The sequence below is a fragment of the Pelobates fuscus genome, chromosome 4 (assembly GCF_036172605.1).
Source record: "Pelobates fuscus isolate aPelFus1 chromosome 4, aPelFus1.pri, whole genome shotgun sequence".
NCBI classification, from domain to species: Eukaryota; Metazoa; Chordata; class Amphibia; order Anura; family Pelobatidae; genus Pelobates; species Pelobates fuscus.
Window position 1 is genome coordinate 391,915,114 of NC_086320.1, and position 19,325 is coordinate 391,934,438.

A 19,325-nucleotide genomic window follows, 5' to 3' on the forward strand; every position below is an offset into this window, starting at 1 on the left:
TAAGATATGTAACAGGGTTGATGTTCCAGGAGAGATAAGCCAAATGGCAAATTATTTAAGTAAACTAGAAAAATGGTCAGAGCTGTGGCAGCTGAAATGTAATGTGGATAAGTGCAAGATAATACATCTTGGACCTAAAAACCCAAGGACAGAGTACAGAATATTTGATAGAGTCCTAACCTCAACATCTGAGGAAAGGGATTTAGGGGTAATTATTTCAGATGACTTAAAGCGGCACTGTCATGCCGAACTTATCTTTCCCCAATCGCTTCCTCTCTCAGGACCTGTTCTTCATTTCTTCCTATTTAATCTAGTTTTCTTTAAAATATAAGACAAAGTAGGGACTATTTTGTCTTAGGTATTTTTCCTACGCATGCCCTTCTTTGACCCAGGGGAGGAGGTAAGTCAGCTCCATTTCCTGTGGTCAAAGCAATTTTCACACAATTCTCACCTCTCCTCCTGCTGCTTCATTCGCCATTCGAACGCCAGCGCAACTACCTAATTTCATCCTCACAGAATGAGAACAGTTTGTCCATTTGTGTTAGGTACTCTTTGTTCGGTTTGAAATTTCATTCGAAATAAATGAAATTCCGATCCTATTCGGGCCACGAGTAGATAGCTCCCTAATTCCCACTGTATTAGGGAGCTATCTACTAAAAGGCTGAAAGACCTAAATTGGTCTTTCAGCAAACATTACTAATACCAAGTAAAGATTACTGGGCTGGACAAACTTAGAAAAAATACACAAGACAAAACACTCCCTACTTTGTCTTATATTCTAGAGAAAACTAGAATAGATAGGTAGAAATAAAAAAAAATCCTGAGAGAGGAAGATAAGAGGATGCAATTGGGGAAAGGTAAGTTCTGCATGACAGTGCCGCTTTAAAGGTAGGCAGACAATGTAATAGAGCAGCAGGAAATGCTAGCAGAATGCTTGGTTGTATAGGGAGAGGTATTAGCAGTAGAAAGAGGGAAGTGCTCATGCCATTGTACAGAACACTGGTGAGAGCTCACTTGGAGTATTGTACGCAGTCAGGGCCGGCCTTAGGCCATTAGGCACCCTGTGCCCTTCCTGTATACAGGCACAGTCAGACACGCTCAGTTACAAACAGACAGTCAGACACGCTCAGTTACAGGCAGACAGTCACACATGCTCAGTTACGAGCAGACAGTCGAAGAGGCAAACACACAGTTAAAGGCACACAATCACGAACAGTTACAGGCACACAGTCACACACACAGTTACAGACAGTCACACATACTCCATTACAAGCATACAGTTATACACACTCGGTTACAGGCATGCAGAGACTCACGCACGCTTATAGGCACACACACTCGGTTAAAGGCAGATAATCACACATACAGGCACACACAAAGGCACAGTTACAGTCACACACACAGGCAGACATTAACACACACAGGCAGGCAGTCACACAGACTGACAGTAACACACACAGGTAGTCACACAGACATGCAGTCACACACACGCAGGCAGTCACACAGACTGACAGTAACACACACAGGTAGTCACACAGACATGCAGTCACACACACGCAGGCAGTCACACAGACACAGTAACACACAGTCAGACAGATAGTAACACACACAGGCAGGCAGTCACACACACAGGCAGGCAGTCATACAGACAGACAGTAACACACACAGGCAGACAGTCAGTCACACAGACACTTACCTCTTTCCATTATGGCTGGAAGAGAGAGTGGAAGCAGTTGGTTGTTGGGGAAGCAGGGACTCCTTCCTTATTCCCTCTTCCTGTGCAGCAGTTACCAGGGGCTTCGGGTAGTTATTAGCCCCGCCTCCGCCCTGCTGCCTCGATATTTTTTAGACCCGAGTGGAGAATAATGAAATCCTCCGCGCAGGTACCTGTTTTAGCTCCCCTGCACTCCTGTCACCCGGCCATGTGCAAGCTGTGTCGGCCATATGGCGCCCCCTGGTCCATGGCGCCCTGTGCGGCCTCACAGTTTGCACACTCCTAACGCCGGCCCTGTACGCTGTACTGGAGACCGTATTTCCAGAAGGATATTGATACTTGAGAGAGAGTTCAGAGAAGGGCTACTAAACTGGTTCTTGGATTGCAGGATAAAACTCACCAGGAAAGGTTAAAGGATCTTAACATGTATAGCTTGGAGGAAAGATAAGACAGGGGGGATATGATAGAAACATTTAAATACATAAAGGGAATCAACACAGTAAAGGACGAGACTATATTTAAAAGAAGAAAAACTACCACAACAATATGACAGTCTTAAATTAGAGGGGCAAAGATTTAAAAATAATATCAGGAAGTATTACTTCACTGAGAGGGTAATGGATGCTGTAGCGGTCACCCCGGGTATCAGAGGGGTTTCCACCGCTGGAGGGTGTCCTTTTCCCGATCAATGAGGAGGATTCTCAGCATCCAGTAGCAATTATACATTGACCAATCAAACAATGGTTACATCCCACATATTCCCTTCCCTCTGCTTGCGAGATAATTGAGTTACTTACTGTATCCACTCCATTATCTCCAAGCTGTAAAATCATACTTTTTATACATTTTTATAACTTCATGATTTTAAACATAAAAGGAATAAAACTTATATTTTTATAAACAGCTGAACTTGGGGGCAAACATATCCAAAATTCACGTAAATCTGTTCAGGGGTTCAGGAGATAGTAAAAAGTCTCTTTGGACCGACCGCACGCCTGTTTGCATGCCCAAAACAGTTCCACAGATTCAGGCTGTGCGGTCAGTGTATCTTTCCATTCGAATAAAGTTCAAATTGCACGAACGGATCGGTTCGTGCTTACTCTCTTTAGATGCGGCTTGTTCGTGAGTTTATTTTGGAGAAAGAACGCTCTGTTCGTATGAATTAAGCCGAACGCACGGAGGATGGAAGATTCAGCGGTGTTTGTGGAAAAGAGTAGCCGAAAATAGTTCCACGCGTTCGACCAAACACGGCTGAGTGCGTTCGACTAAACAAAATAGCCGCCGCCACGTGATCGTGCAGACGAACACCCACCACCCTGTATAGCAATAAAGCTGATGGAGTGTTTGCGGTTTTCAAGGTGTTATTGAAGTCAGGGGGATAAGTGAGAGCCACACTTCTCTACTGGGTGTTCGGTGAAAGATTTGTGATTCGAACGGCCTTTACTCTAGCATCCATTACAGTCAATTTAAATGAACGTTTTTAAACGAATGGCTTGCACAATATTACAGATCCATGAAAAGAAAAACAGGGGGATCTGTTACAGATGCATGGAATAGCCTTCCAGCTGAAGTGGTAGAAGTTAACACAGTGAAGGAGTTTAAGCATGCGTGGGATAGGCATAAGGCTATCCAACTATAAGATAAGGCCAGGGACTAATGAAAGTGTTTAGAAAATTGGGCAGACTAGATAGGACGAATGGTTCTTATCTGCCGTCACATTCTATGTTTCTATGAATTCATCTTGTACTGTATCTCTGTTATGTGATTTATTCAATGGGTTTCACAAATTTTAGGGTTCACTTTAAACAGGAGTAAGGCTGCTCTTCTCACCTAGATATGGTCCTAACATGATGCCACTTGTGTATTGATAGAAAGCAGCATTTGTTTTTCCTATGCTTGTACGTCCCCATGAGAAAGTTAAAGACAGATTGCTGGTCCGGTGGCCATAGAGGTGGGAAGCAACCTATTGACAGACCTTTGGTGCAGTGGCTGTTGAAGTAGAGAGCAGCATATAGACAGACCGTTGGTATGGTGGCTGTAGAGGTGAGGAGAAGCCTATTGACAGACCTATTGACAGTGGCCGTAGAGGTAGGGAGCAGCATATAGACAGAACGTTGGTTCGGTGGCCGTAGAGGCGGGAAGCTGCCTATTAACAGACCTTTGGTGCAGTGGCTGTAGAAGTAGGGAGCAGCAAATAGACAGACCGTTTGTACGGTGGCCGTAGAGGTAGGAAGCAGCATATTGAAGGACCGTTGGTACAGTGGCTGTTGAGGATGGGGAGCAAAATATTGACAGACCACTCATACAGTGGCTGTAGAGGTGGAAGCAGCATATTGACAGAACGCTCATACAGTGGCTGTAGTTCCAGGCGTGGGGCAGATTAGTCTGGGTATCCAAAAAGGTATTCCTAGACCTCTGGGGAGGGAAGCGCTCTCAAGTGCCAGGTATCCTCCGATGACTTTTTGTCTCCCAGACCGCTCCTCTAAATAGTGCTCTATTTGGAGGATGGGGGACCGAGCTATACCCACTTAAAGATTGACCAGACCTCAGCACAGTCCCGATCAAGCACTGAATGTGTATAACGAGTCCAGGTGATCCTCAAAGGTCCTCAAGTCCAGCAGGGAGGCACAGTAATCATCTGTGGCCCCCATACCTTCCCCACAGTGGCAATACCCCTGTTTAGCGTCTCGTGGGACTAGACCATAGCCTGTGGGCTGGGGGCTGGCATTAAACGTTCTTCAAAAGTCCATGGCATGGAAGCTTCCATCACAAGGATCCTTGTGTCTGTCTCATAGCTAGAGACCCTGTACTGTTATATGAATAGGAAGCTAGCCTCCTCTATATGTCTCTTCCTTATAGATTAGGAATGTTTTTCTCTATTTCACTGTCCCGTGCTTAGAGAGTCTGACTCTGTGTTTTTCTCTCTGCTTATGTATATCTCATTATTAAGAGATATAACTGTTCTCTGTAGCTCTCTCTCAAATGGGGAACCTGTCTCTGTATGTCACTGTCTCTGTTTGTCACTATTTCTGTTTGTCACTGTTTTACATGAGGAACCTGCCTCTGTATATCACTGACATGACATGAGGAATCGCACATGAGGAACCTGTCTCTGTATACCAATGCCCATCATGAGGAACCTGTCTCTGTATGTCACTGTCTCAAGAAAATCTGTCTCTGTATATCACTGTCTTTGTTGGGGAATCTGTCTCTGTATATCTCTGTCTGACATGAGGAACCTGTCTCTGTATATCACTGTCTGACATGAGGAACCTGTCTCTGTATGTCACTGTCTCTGTATATCACTGTCTCTGTTTGTCACTGTCTCACTGAAATCTAGCTCTGTATATCACTGTCTATTGTTGGAGAATCTGCCTCTGTATATCACTGTCTCACATGAGGAACCTGTCTGTGTATGTCACTGTCTGACATGAGGAACCTGTCTCTGTATATCACTGTCTCACATGAGGAACCTGTCTCTGTATGTCACTGTCTGACATGAGGAACCTGTCTCTGTATATCACTGGCTCACATGAGGAACCTGTCCTTGTATATCTCTGTCTCACATTAGGAACCTGTCTCTGTATATCTCTGTCTGACATGAGGAACCTGTCTCTGTATGTCACTGTCTCACATGAGGAACCTGTCTCTGTATATCACTGGCTCACATGAGGAACCTGTCTCTGTATATCTCTGCCTCACATGAGGAACCTGTCTCTGTATATCTCTGTCTCACATGAGGAACCTGTCTCTGTATGTCACTGTCTGACATGAGGAACCTGTCTCTGTATATCACTGTCTCACATGAGGAGCCTGTCTCTGTATATCTCTGTCTCACATGAGGAACCTGTCTCTGTATGTCACTGTCTGACATGAGGAACCTGTCTCTGTATATCACTGTCTCACATGAGGAACCTGTCTCTGTATATCTCTGTCTCACATGAGGAACCTGTCTCTGTATGTCACTGTCTGACATGAGGAACCTGTCTCTGTATATCTCTGTCTCACATGAGGAACCTGTCTCTGTATGTCACTGTCTGACATGAGGAACCTGTCTCTGTATGTCACTGTCTGACATGAGGAACCTGTCTCTGTATGTCACTGTCTGACATGAGGAACCTGTCTCTGTATGTCACTGTCTCACATGTGGAACCTGTCTGTGTATGTCACTGTCTCTGTATGTCACTGTCTTTGTTGGGGTACCTATCTTTTTTTTTAGCACTATCTTGCATGGGGAGTCTGTCTCTTTTTTTTTTTTTTTTTTAAGCAATGTCTCTGTTGGGGAAGCTGTCTTGTGATATAACTGTCTCAACAAGGTAATCTGTCTTTTGTTTGTTCTTGGTAGCTCCATCTCTCCTTGTCTGCAGCTTTTTTTTTCCTATCTCCAGTGATGGAATGATTTGATCCATTTTTCCTGTTTAGGGTTTGCACTATGTATCATTAAAGTTACCACGGAACATGGATGTGAAGAGAATAGATGGAACCGTGCTAAGCGGCACGCTCTCTGTGCACCCTGTCCGAGACGCCGCAATCATGTACAGACTGCAGCGTAAACTCAGTGAGATTCTCCTCCGTAGAACATATCGCCAGATCCGGCGTTTACAGGTAACAAAAAGGAGTGATTCGGGAGCACTGCCGTCAGTCTCTCATTTATTTCTCTCTTCATCATCTTTTTTTATATCAAATTCATTCTTCTTTTACTCATTGTTTGAATTTCCTTTATTGACAGCCCCATTCTTCTCAGAGAATTGATTTGGGATGCTCTGTTTCAGACACGTTTTATTACCTTATTCCCATACACGGTGCACAAAAACCTGATGTATTAAGCAATCAGAGAGCTGCACGTTCTCTGTAAGTCCCGTCTCGTTTTTTGCTGCCTTTTACCTCCTGATGAAGCATTGCCTTTTATTGTGCAGTTTTCGTATCATTTTGTCATTTCTCTTCATAGCCGTTGTCTTATTGACTTGTTTATTTAATCAGTTTAAATGACTTATAACTTTATTTATTATCTGATGACTTTGATTGTTTATGTTAACTTCGTTATTATACTTAGTTTACATGTCAAGTTCCAACTCCAGTTTTTCTCCCTCGGTTTGTCTTATAATTCTTCATTTGTTTAAGGTTTTTATTGTTGTCTTTGTTCCCCCAATGTTTTGGCAACAGTTTGTTTTTGCAGTTTTTATTTCATTGGGCAGCTGATAATAAAATTATACGATACCTAATGTAAAAATCACACAAGACAAGGTACAGTCTTAGCTCTCGTTTTCAACATGTAAAGGCATGTAGATCTCTGATCCACTAGTAAGTAATAAGGGGGTATTCTCTGTATGAACAGTAAACATGGCCAATTTAGCCTGGTAAATAAGGTATAACAGGTTACATAGCCATGTATCCACAAATCTGCTAAACCTAAAGAGCTCAATTATGGTAAAACTGGTGCTTTTAAATTCCCAATGGACTTAGTAATGAAGTCTGAGGCAGAAACCTATGCAGGCATAGAGCAAAACACAGCTATATTCACTAAAGAGTGAAGAGAGACAGGCTATGCATAAACTGATAGCAGCCTTGTATTGGGATATTGTAGGATGAGTTCGGTCCCCATAGGCCAGGATGACACTCTTTGATTTACTGGAGACAGACCTGCTAGCAGTACACTTAGGGACAATAGAAAATGTATGGAACTTTTTTTTTTTTTTTTTAAATATTTTGAATGCATTCTCTATATAGGATCAAATGTTGACTACCATAATCCCTTTATGGGTCACAAGCAAGAAAGAGGCGGAATGCTCACCAGGTAGGACTTCCGTAGACTGTGCTCTGATTAGTTACAACGTTTTGTCAATCAGGTTTGTGTGCCCAGTATTGGATTGTTTTTGTCTATCTTTTTCTTTGCTGCCATGGGAGTAAATAATATGTGCTTCCTGTCTAAAATTAAATGTTAAGAAAACTTACAGTTTTAGTACAGAATAGTCAAGCTGGAAAACTAGCTGAGAATTTTACCAACTTGATGCTTTTGGTCGTAAATTGTCCACTATTCTCTTAATATCTGCCTCACCAAATATGCCCTTTTTTCCCTTTCTTAAACTGTATTCTTATTTGCTGTATTTCGTTGCAGAATGAAACCCTGAACCTTTCATCTTTGACCCCAGAACCAGAAGCCAGTGTTTCTTGGCCAGTTGGTGTCAGCCCCCCTTTCAGTCCCACATCACGCTTTGACTTGCTAACTTGGGAGTATTTCACAGAAACACATTCTTTCTCCTGCCCCGATGGGAGCCCCAAGTGTCCATTACAGGGAGTATGGTTGAGGGAAGTACAGCAGGTCCTTGAGGAGGCTTTAGAGCAGCTAAATCTTCGTTATCAGCCTTGGCTACACTTCCGGCTGCAGCGATTACTTAATGGATACAGACGCTTTGACCCTACACGTGGCATGGAATACACTCTTGACCTCTTATTGGAGGCTGTCACAGAGAATGGACATATAGGGGCACTGACCAAACGGTTCAGTCTTCTGCGGCCTTTGAGCCACGTGGAAATACTTCCCATGCCATATGTGACTGAAGCCACACGTGTACAGTTAGTGCTACCCCTGATGGCTACAGATGCTGGACATGTTGCTGGATTTCTAGATGCTTTTGCTACCAACTTGCTTGACCCACAGGAGAATGTGGCTCTCACTGTGCTGCTGGTGTATGACGTGCACTTTACAGGACAGGATAAGGATGTCTTTGAAGAGATTAATGGTATGATATCAGAGTTGGAGAAGAGGTATTCATTCCTGCGGGTGGAAATAATGAGTGTCAACACTGAAATGCCTTCCCAGGTTCAACTCATGGATGTAGCTTCCAAGAAGCACCCTGTGGACACTCTCTTTTTCCTTGTTGGTGTTTGGAGTGATGTAACTAGTGATGCTCTCAATCGATGCCGAATGAATGCCATTAGTGCCTGGCAAGTTTTCTCTCCTGTGCACTTTCAGGAATACAGTCCAGATGTGTTACGTCAAAGCTTTCATGCTCAGTCTTCTGCAGACCTTCTAAGGGATGGACATTTTGACCGTCTTTCTTCCTCAGAGTTCTGCTTCTATAATTCAGACTTCATGATGGCACATGGGAAGATGGTTCTAGAGATGGGGGACCAAGAAGAAGAAGATGGAGAGGGAGGGGATATGGAAATATTGGATTTGTTCCTCCGACACTCGGAGCTACATGTTTTTCGAGCTCTAGAGCCGGCACTGGTCCAAAGATTCTCAGTACGACAGTGTGGTGCACATCTGTCTGGAGATGGATATCATCGCTGTGTAATCAGCAACCTGGAAGCTCTGGGTTCCCGAATACACCTTGCTATGGCTCTGTACGAACAGGACCAGACCAACAGTACCTAGAAGGTTACGAAAAATGTAGACATATTCTGTTACATATCCTGAAGGCTGTTCACTAATGCAAATAAATTAGGACTGACCATTCTCTGTAAAGTTATTGTCACTGCATGGCAGTGTAGGCTTGTGTGTTTTCTTTCCACTGGAAAAATAAACAGTGGTGTATGAATCACGTACCTAACATAATATCAGCCTACTGTCCTAGTACCTAATAGCCAGCCTCTTTCCTGATCTAACACAATGTCAGCCTCCCTTCCTATCCAATAAAATGTCATCCTCTCGTCCCAGCACCTTATATCCAGCACTATGTCAGTCTCCTACCCCAGCACCTTATATCCAACATTAGGTCATCCTCCCGTCCCAGCACCTTATATCCAGCACTGTCGGCCTTTCCTTATGTCCAACACTGTCAGCCTCCCCTTATATCAAGCAATATGTCAGTCTCCCCTTATATCCAGCACTCGGTCAGCATTCCCTTATGTCCAACACTGTCAGCCTCCCCTTATATCAAGCACTATGTCAGTCTCCCCTTATATCCAGCACTAGATCAGCATTCCCTTATGTCCAACACTGTCAGCCTCCCCTTATATCAAGCACTATGTCAGTCTTCCCTTCTATCCAGCACTAGGTCAGCATTCCCTTATGTCCAACACTGTCAGCCTCCCCTTATATCAAGCACTATGTCAGTCTCCCCTTATATCCAACACTGTGTCAGCCTCCCGTCCCAGCACCTTATATCCAACACTGTCAGCCTCCCCTTATATCAAGCACTATGTCAGTCTCCCCTTATATCCAACACCATGTCAGCTTTGCTCTTATATCCAGCACCATGTCAGCCTCCCCTAATATCCAGCACTATGTCAGTCTCCCATTGCAGCCCTTTATATCCAACACGATGTCAGCCTCCCCTTCTATACAGCACTATGTCAGCCTCCTGTCCCTGCCCCTTATATCCAATATTATGTCAGCCTCCCCTTCTATTCAGCACTATGTCAGCCTCTCGTCCCTGCCCCTTATATCGAACACTATGTCAGCATCCCCTTATATCCAGCACTATTTCAGCCTCCCGTCCCAGCCCCTTATATCCAGCACTATGTTAGCCTCCCGTCCCAGCCCCTTATATCCAGGGCTATGTCAGCCTCCTACCCCAACTATTAATATACTGACCATCCTGTTCAATTCTGAATACTCCACAAATTTCCTGGACTTCGTTCTTCAAGGTGGGGAGTGTACAACCAAAGCCTTATGGAATAAGCAGAACTTTTCTTTGCTCTTAAAATATTGAAATTTCATTCATCATACCACACAGTACACACTATGTTGATTTTTTTCTGTTTAAAATATACCACGTATCGGAAAACACCATAGTGCCCACATATCCTTAGAGTGGGGATTATACCACTCCATGCGCCTGAGAGGCGATATGATAACATTGTACAAATATATTCAGGGCCAGTACAAACCTTTATCTGGAAATCTATTCATAAACAGGGCTATACATAGGACACAAGGTCACACATTTAGGCTGGAAGAAAGGAGATTTCATCTAAGGCAAAGAAAAGTTTTTTTTTACAGTACGAGCAATAAGGATATGGAATTCTCTGCCTGAAGAGGTGGTTTTGTCTATACAGATGTTTAAACTGCAATTGGATAAATACTTACAAGAACATAACATACAGGGATATAATTTCTAATTAGTGGGGTAATAGCTGCTTGATCCAAGGAGACATCTGACTGCTATTCTGGGGTCAAAAAGGAATTTTTTCCTAGTTTGTTGCAAAATTGGAAGCGCTTCAGACTGGGTTTTTTGCCTTCTTTTGGATCAACAGCAAAAACATATGTGAGGAAGGCTGAACTTGATGGACGCAGGTCTCTTTTCAGCTATGTAACTATATGTAAGACTCCGGTTGCCTTATCAATAGTAGAAAGAGGACCCATGCACTCCAAGCATCTTCAAATGTATTCATTGGGACAAGTGAGATACCGCAATGTTTAGACCCCTGGAGATGGTATATTCTATCCCATACCCGAGTGCCCATATATGAAAAATAAAGGAGTAATGCCCAATGTGTTTCAGCACTACACTGTGCCTTCATCTGGGGCTAAACACGTGTCCCCATGCACCTCCTACATATTGAGTCTGTTACCAAGCAGGAACTCAAAGCTGTATAAAACATTGAATAGTAGTAATGTGAAGAGAAATTCTGAGTGATAGTATGTACAGTTACACAATCATATAGAGCGGGGATAACCATAGGACATGGTGCTTCCTGAGGTTTCTCACAGTTAATGTCCAGTAAATGAAATGGGTACATTTACACTCAAACTCTATTGAACTTCCTTTGTAAGCTCAGTAGCCTTTACTCAAATATAGCTCATAATGAGTAATTATAATTAAAACCTGTCCAGAGTAAGGATACACAATATATTAAAGGGCACAGGGTATATATATTAATGATATATTAAGTGCCGCAGGGTATATATATTAATGATATATTAAGTGCCGCAGGGTATATATATTAGTGATATATTAAGTGCCGCAGGGTATATATATTAATGGTATGTTAAGGATACACAATATATTAAGTGCCGCAGGGTATATATATTAATGGTATGTTAAGGATACACAATATATTAAGGGCCGCAGGGTATTTATATTAATGATATATTAAGTATACACAATATATTAAGGGCCGCAGGGTATATATATTAATGATATATTAAATGGCACAGGGTATATATATTAATGGTATGTTAAGGATACACAATATATTAAGTGCCGCAGGGTATATATATTAATGATATATTAAGGGTACACAATATATTAAAGGGCACAGGGTATATATATTAATGGTATGTTAAGGATACACAATATATTAAAGGGCACAGGGTATTTATATTAATGATATATTAAATGGCACAGGGTATATATATTAATGGTATGTTAAGGATACACAATATATTAAGTGCCGCAGGGTATATATATTAATGGTATGTTAAGGATACACAATATATTAAGTGCCGCAGGGTATATATATTAATGGTATGTTAAGGATACACAATATATTAAGGGCTGCAGGGTATTTATATTAATGATATATTAAATGGCACAGGGTATATATATTAATGGTATGTTAAGGATACACAATATATTAAGTGCCGCAGGGTATATATATTAATGGTATGTTAAGGATACACAATATATTAAGTGCCGCAGGGTATATATATTAATGGTATGTTAAGGATACACAATATATTAAGGGCTGCAGGGTATTTATATTAATGATATATTAAATGGCACAGGGTATATATATTAATGATATATTAAGTATACACAATATATTAAAGGGCACAGAGTATATATATATTAATGATATATTAAGGGTACACAATATATTAAAGGGCACAGGGTATATATATTAATGGTATGTTAAGGATACACAATATATTAAAGGGCACAGGGTATATATATTAATGATATATTAAATGGCACAGGGTATATATATATTAATGATATATTAAGTGCCGCAGGGTATATATATTAAATGGCACAGGGTATATATATTAATGATATATTAAGTATACACAATATATTAAAGGGCACAGAGTATATATATTAATGATATATCAAGGGTACACAATATATTAAAGGGCACAGGGTATTTATATTAATGGTATGTTAAGGATACACAATATATTAAAGGGCACAGGGTATTTATATTAATGATATATTAAATGGCACAGGGTATATATATTAATGGTATGTTAAGGATACACAATATATTAAGTGCCGCAGGGTATATATATTAATGGTATGTTAAGGATACACAATATATTAAGTGCCGCAGGGTATATATATTAATGGTATGTTAAGGATACACAATATATTAAGGGCCGCAGGGTATTTATATTAATGATATATTAAATGGCACAGGGTATATATATTAATGGTATGTTAAGGATACACAATATATTAAGTGCCGCAGGGTATATATATTAATGGTATGTTAAGGATACACAATATATTAAGGGCCGCAGGGTATTTATATTAATGATATATTAAATGGCACAGGGTATATATATTAATGGTATGTTAAGGATACACAATATATTAAATGGCACAGGGTATATATATTAATGGTATGTTAAGGATACACAATATATTAAAGGGCACAGGGTATATATATTAATGATATATTAAATGGCACAGGGTATATATATATTAATGATATATTAAGTGCCGCAGGGTATATATATTAAATGGCACAGGGTATATATATTAATTATATATTAAGTATACACAATATATTAAAGGGCACAGAGTATATATATATTAATGATATATTAAGGGTACACAATATATTAAAGGGCATTGTGGACACTCTCTTTTTCCTTGTTGGTGTTTGGAGTGATGTAACTAGTGATGCTCTCAATCGATGCCGAATGAATGCCATTAGTGCCTGGCAAGTTTTCTCTCCTGTGCACTTTCAGGAATACAGTCCAGATGTGTTACGTCAAAGCTTTCATGCTCAGTCTTCTGCAGACCTTCTAAGGGATGGACATTTTGACCGTCTTTCTTCCTCAGAGTTCTGCTTCTATAATTCAGACTTCATGATGGCACATGGGAAGATGGTTCTAGAGATGGGGGACCAAGAAGAAGAAGATGGAGAGGGAGGGGATATGGAAATATTGGATTTGTTCCTCCGACACTCGGAGCTACATGTTTTTCGAGCTCTAGAGCCGGCACTGGTCCAAAGATTCTCAGTACGACAGTGTGGTGCACATCTGTCTGGAGATGGATATCATCGCTGTGTAATCAGCAACCTGGAAGCTCTGGGTTCCCGAATACACCTTGCTATGGCTCTGTACGAACAGGACCAGACCAACAGTACCTAGAAGGTTACGAAAAATGTAGACATATTCTGTTACATATCCTGAAGGCTGTTCACTAATGCAAATAAATTAGGACTGACCATTCTCTGTAAAGTTATTGTCACTGCATGGCAGTGTAGGCTTGTGTGTTTTCTTTCCACTGGAAAAATAAACAGTGGTGTATGAATCACGTACCTAACATAATATCAGCCTACTGTCCTAGTACCTAATAGCCAGCCTCTTTCCTGATCTAACACAATGTCAGCCTCCCTTCCTATCCAATAAAATGTCATCCTCTCGTCCCAGCACCTTATATCCAGCACTATGTCAGTCTCCTACCCCAGCACCTTATATCCAACATTAGGTCATCCTCCCGTCCCAGCACCTTATATCCAGCACTGTCGGCCTTTCCTTATGTCCAACACTGTCAGCCTCCCCTTATATCAAGCAATATGTCAGTCTCCCCTTATATCCAGCACTCGGTCAGCATTCCCTTATGTCCAACACTGTCAGCCTCCCCTTATATCAAGCACTATGTCAGTCTCCCCTTATATCCAGCACTAGATCAGCATTCCCTTATGTCCAACACTGTCAGCCTCCCCTTATATCAAGCACTATGTCAGTCTTCCCTTCTATCCAGCACTAGGTCAGCATTCCCTTATGTCCAACACTGTCAGCCTCCCCTTATATCAAGCACTATGTCAGTCTCCCCTTATATCCAACACTGTGTCAGCCTCCCGTCCCAGCACCTTATATCCAACACTGTCAGCCTCCCCTTATATCAAGCACTATGTCAGTCTCCCCTTATATCCAACACCATGTCAGCTTTGCTCTTATATCCAGCACCATGTCAGCCTCCCCTAATATCCAGCACTATGTCAGTCTCCCATTGCAGCCCTTTATATCCAACACGATGTCAGCCTCCCCTTCTATACAGCACTATGTCAGCCTCCTGTCCCTGCCCCTTATATCCAATATTATGTCAGCCTCCCCTTCTATTCAGCACTATGTCAGCCTCTCGTCCCTGCCCCTTATATCGAACACTATGTCAGCATCCCCTTATATCCAGCACTATTTCAGCCTCCCGTCCCAGCCCCTTATATCCAGCACTATGTTAGCCTCCCGTCCCAGCCCCTTATATCCAGGGCTATGTCAGCCTCCTACCCCAACTATTAATATACTGACCATCCTGTTCAATTCTGAATACTCCACAAATTTCCTGGACTTCGTTCTTCAAGGTGGGGAGTGTACAACCAAAGCCTTATGGAATAAGCAGAACTTTTCTTTGCTCTTAAAATATTGAAATTTCATTCATCATACCACACAGTACACACTATGTTGATTTTTTTCTGTTTAAAATATACCACGTATCGGAAAACACCATAGTGCCCACATATCCTTAGAGTGGGGATTATACCACTCCATGCGCCTGAGAGGCGATATGATAACATTGTACAAATATATTCAGGGCCAGTACAAACCTTTATCTGGAAATCTATTCATAAACAGGGCTATACATAGGACACAAGGTCACACATTTAGGCTGGAAGAAAGGAGATTTCATCTAAGGCAAAGAAAAGTTTTTTTTTACAGTACGAGCAATAAGGATATGGAATTCTCTGCCTGAAGAGGTGGTTTTGTCTATACAGATGTTTAAACTGCAATTGGATAAATACTTACAAGAACATAACATACAGGGATATAATTTCTAATTAGTGGGGTAATAGCTGCTTGATCCAAGGAGACATCTGACTGCTATTCTGGGGTCAAAAAGGAATTTTTTCCTAGTTTGTTGCAAAATTGGAAGCGCTTCAGACTGGGTTTTTTGCCTTCTTTTGGATCAACAGCAAAAACATATGTGAGGAAGGCTGAACTTGATGGACGCAGGTCTCTTTTCAGCTATGTAACTATATGTAAGACTCCGGTTGCCTTATCAATAGTAGAAAGAGGACCCATGCACTCCAAGCATCTTCAAATGTATTCATTGGGACAAGTGAGATACCGCAATGTTTAGACCCCTGGAGATGGTATATTCTATCCCATACCCGAGTGCCCATATATGAAAAATAAAGGAGTAATGCCCAATGTGTTTCAGCACTACACTGTGCCTTCATCTGGGGCTAAACACGTGTCCCCATGCACCTCCTACATATTGAGTCTGTTACCAAGCAGGAACTCAAAGCTGTATAAAACATTGAATAGTAGTAATGTGAAGAGAAATTCTGAGTGATAGTATGTACAGTTACACAATCATATAGAGCGGGGATAACCATAGGACATGGTGCTTCCTGAGGTTTCTCACAGTTAATGTCCAGTAAATGAAATGGGTACATTTACACTCAAACTCTATTGAACTTCCTTTGTAAGCTCAGTAGCCTTTACTCAAATATAGCTCATAATGAGTAATTATAATTAAAACCTGTCCAGAGTAAGGATACACAATATATTAAAGGGCACAGGGTATATATATTAATGATATATTAAGTGCCGCAGGGTATATATATTAATGATATATTAAGTGCCGCAGGGTATATATATTAGTGATATATTAAGTGCCGCAGGGTATATATATTAATGGTATGTTAAGGATACACAATATATTAAGTGCCGCAGGGTATATATATTAATGGTATGTTAAGGATACACAATATATTAAGGGCCGCAGGGTATTTATATTAATGATATATTAAGTATACACAATATATTAAGGGCCGCAGGGTATATATATTAATGATATATTAAATGGCACAGGGTATATATATTAATGGTATGTTAAGGATACACAATATATTAAGTGCCGCAGGGTATATATATTAATGATATATTAAGGGTACACAATATATTAAAGGGCACAGGGTATATATATTAATGGTATGTTAAGGATACACAATATATTAAAGGGCACAGGGTATTTATATTAATGATATATTAAATGGCACAGGGTATATATATTAATGGTATGTTAAGGATACACAATATATTAAGTGCCGCAGGGTATATATATTAATGGTATGTTAAGGATACACAATATATTAAGTGCCGCAGGGTATATATATTAATGGTATGTTAAGGATACACAATATATTAAGGGCTGCAGGGTATTTATATTAATGATATATTAAATGGCACAGGGTATATATATTAATGGTATGTTAAGGATACACAATATATTAAGTGCCGCAGGGTATATATATTAATGGTATGTTAAGGATACACAATATATTAAGTGCCGCAGGGTATATATATTAATGGTATGTTAAGGATACACAATATATTAAGGGCTGCAGGGTATTTATATTAATGATATATTAAATGGCACAGGGTATATATATTAATGATATATTAAGTATACACAATATATTAAAGGGCACAGAGTATATATATATTAATGATATATTAAGGGTACACAATATATTAAAGGGCACAGGGTATATATATTAATGGTATGTTAAGGATACACAATATATTAAAGGGCACAGGGTATATATATTAATGATATATTAAATGGCACAGGGTATATATATATTAATGATATATTAAGTGCCGCAGGGTATATATATTAAATGGCACAGGGTATATATATTAATGATATATTAAGTATACACAATATATTAAAGGGCACAGAGTATATATATTAATGATATATCAAGGGTACACAATATATTAAAGGGCACAGGGTATTTATATTAATGGTATGTTAAGGATACACAATATATTAAAGGGCACAGGGTATTTATATTAATGATATATTAAATGGCACAGGGTATATATATTAATGGTATGTTAAGGATACACAATATATTAAGTGCCGCAGGGTATATATATTAATGGTATGTTAAGGATACACAATATATTAAGTGCCGCAGGGTATATATATTAATGGTATGTTAAGGATACACAATATATTAAGGGCCGCAGGGTATTTATATTAATGATATATTAAATGGCACAGGGTATATATATTAATGGTATGTTAAGGATACACAATATATTAAGTGCCGCAGGGTATATATATTAATGGTATGTTAAGGATACACAATATATTAAGGGCCGCAGGGTATTTATATTAATGATATATTAAATGGCACAGGGTATATATATTAATGGTATGTTAAGGATACACAATATATTAAATGGCACAGGGTATATATATTAATGGTATGTTAAGGATACACAATATATTAAAGGGCACAGGGTATATATATTAATGATATATTAAATGGCACAGGGTATATATATATTAATGATATATTAAGTGCCGCAGGGTATATATATTAAATGGCACAGGGTATATATATTAATGATATATTAAGTATACACAATATATTAAAGGGCACAGAGTATATATATATTAATGATATATTAAGGGTACACAATATATTAAAGGGCACAGGGTATATATATTAATGGTATGTTAAGGATACACAATATATTAAATGGCACAGGGTATATATATTAATGATATTGTAACGGAATGCAGTATATTAGTCCACGATATCCGTTGGTATCTTCAGGAAATCCACAGTCAGAGTAGAAAGCAAGGCAATATCCCCAATCCTCCCAATAACCGGACGAAACACAGTTTGGGAGTCAACTAACTCGGTTTATTCACAAGCAGCGTATTTATGCAGTTCCCCATGCAAGGGGTTTCCATACAGATATTCCAGGGGATTTCTCCCAACATGCATTGTGACTTTCCCAACAGGCATCGCTGCACGAGAAGGATACTCCCACTAAAATGGACGATTAAGTGGATTATCCCCTCGTGCAGCAAAACCGACAATTGACATTAAAATACATAATTCCCGTAATATTCGGTACTTTAGAATAACCGAACGTTCGGTAGATAGCTGGGGTCGGGGCGCACACTTTGTGAGAATACCGCTCCGATCCCAGCTGAATTGACCGAACGCCGCACATAATACATTTAAACATCAAGGTGAGTTTAAAAGTACCGAATAAGTACGGGACACATAATGTACCGAACGCGGTACTCCCGAACGCTCTGGAAGTCCAGCTGTGTTCGGATCACTGAGTAGCCGTTTTCAGTTCCAGGCTCTCGACGACCGAACACCGCTGCAGAGACAAAGGATCCAAGATGGCCGACCGCCGCATGGTCGGTAGTGGATCGACGGCCACCTAGGAGAGGCCTTAATTACCGATTGCAACAATGTTGCAATCGGTTAATTGGTGCCACACGACCTGTGAATGTGTGGTCTACCTGGGGAGTCCACATTCGTACGGCGAATGGCCAGGATAGCCGTGTTTCGTCGTACGAATGCTTTGTATGCTGGCGGCATACGGCTGCCAGCATGCGAACGGTCACAGTACAATACACATACAGTCAACGGGACACGTTATACATTC

The 19,325-nt window shown here is 40.4% G+C and overlaps 1 protein-coding gene across 1 annotated transcript in view; it reads left to right on the plus strand.

Moving 5' to 3' along the window:
* The window catches only part of CHPF2 (chondroitin polymerizing factor 2), a 92,898-nt gene extending 78,822 nt beyond the window's left edge, over positions 1–14,076 (plus strand). The window contains exons 4-7 of the mRNA XM_063453168.1: positions 6,137–6,319; positions 7,830–9,084; positions 11,009–11,061; positions 13,455–14,076. Of these exons, the coding sequence (XP_063309238.1) occupies positions 6,137–6,319; positions 7,830–9,084; positions 11,009–11,061; positions 13,455–13,982 (2,019 nt within the window). The 3' untranslated portion in view covers positions 13,983–14,076. The remainder of the gene's footprint in view (positions 1–6,136; positions 6,320–7,829; positions 9,085–11,008; positions 11,062–13,454) is intronic.
* Positions 14,077–19,325: the final 5,249 nt, after the last annotated feature.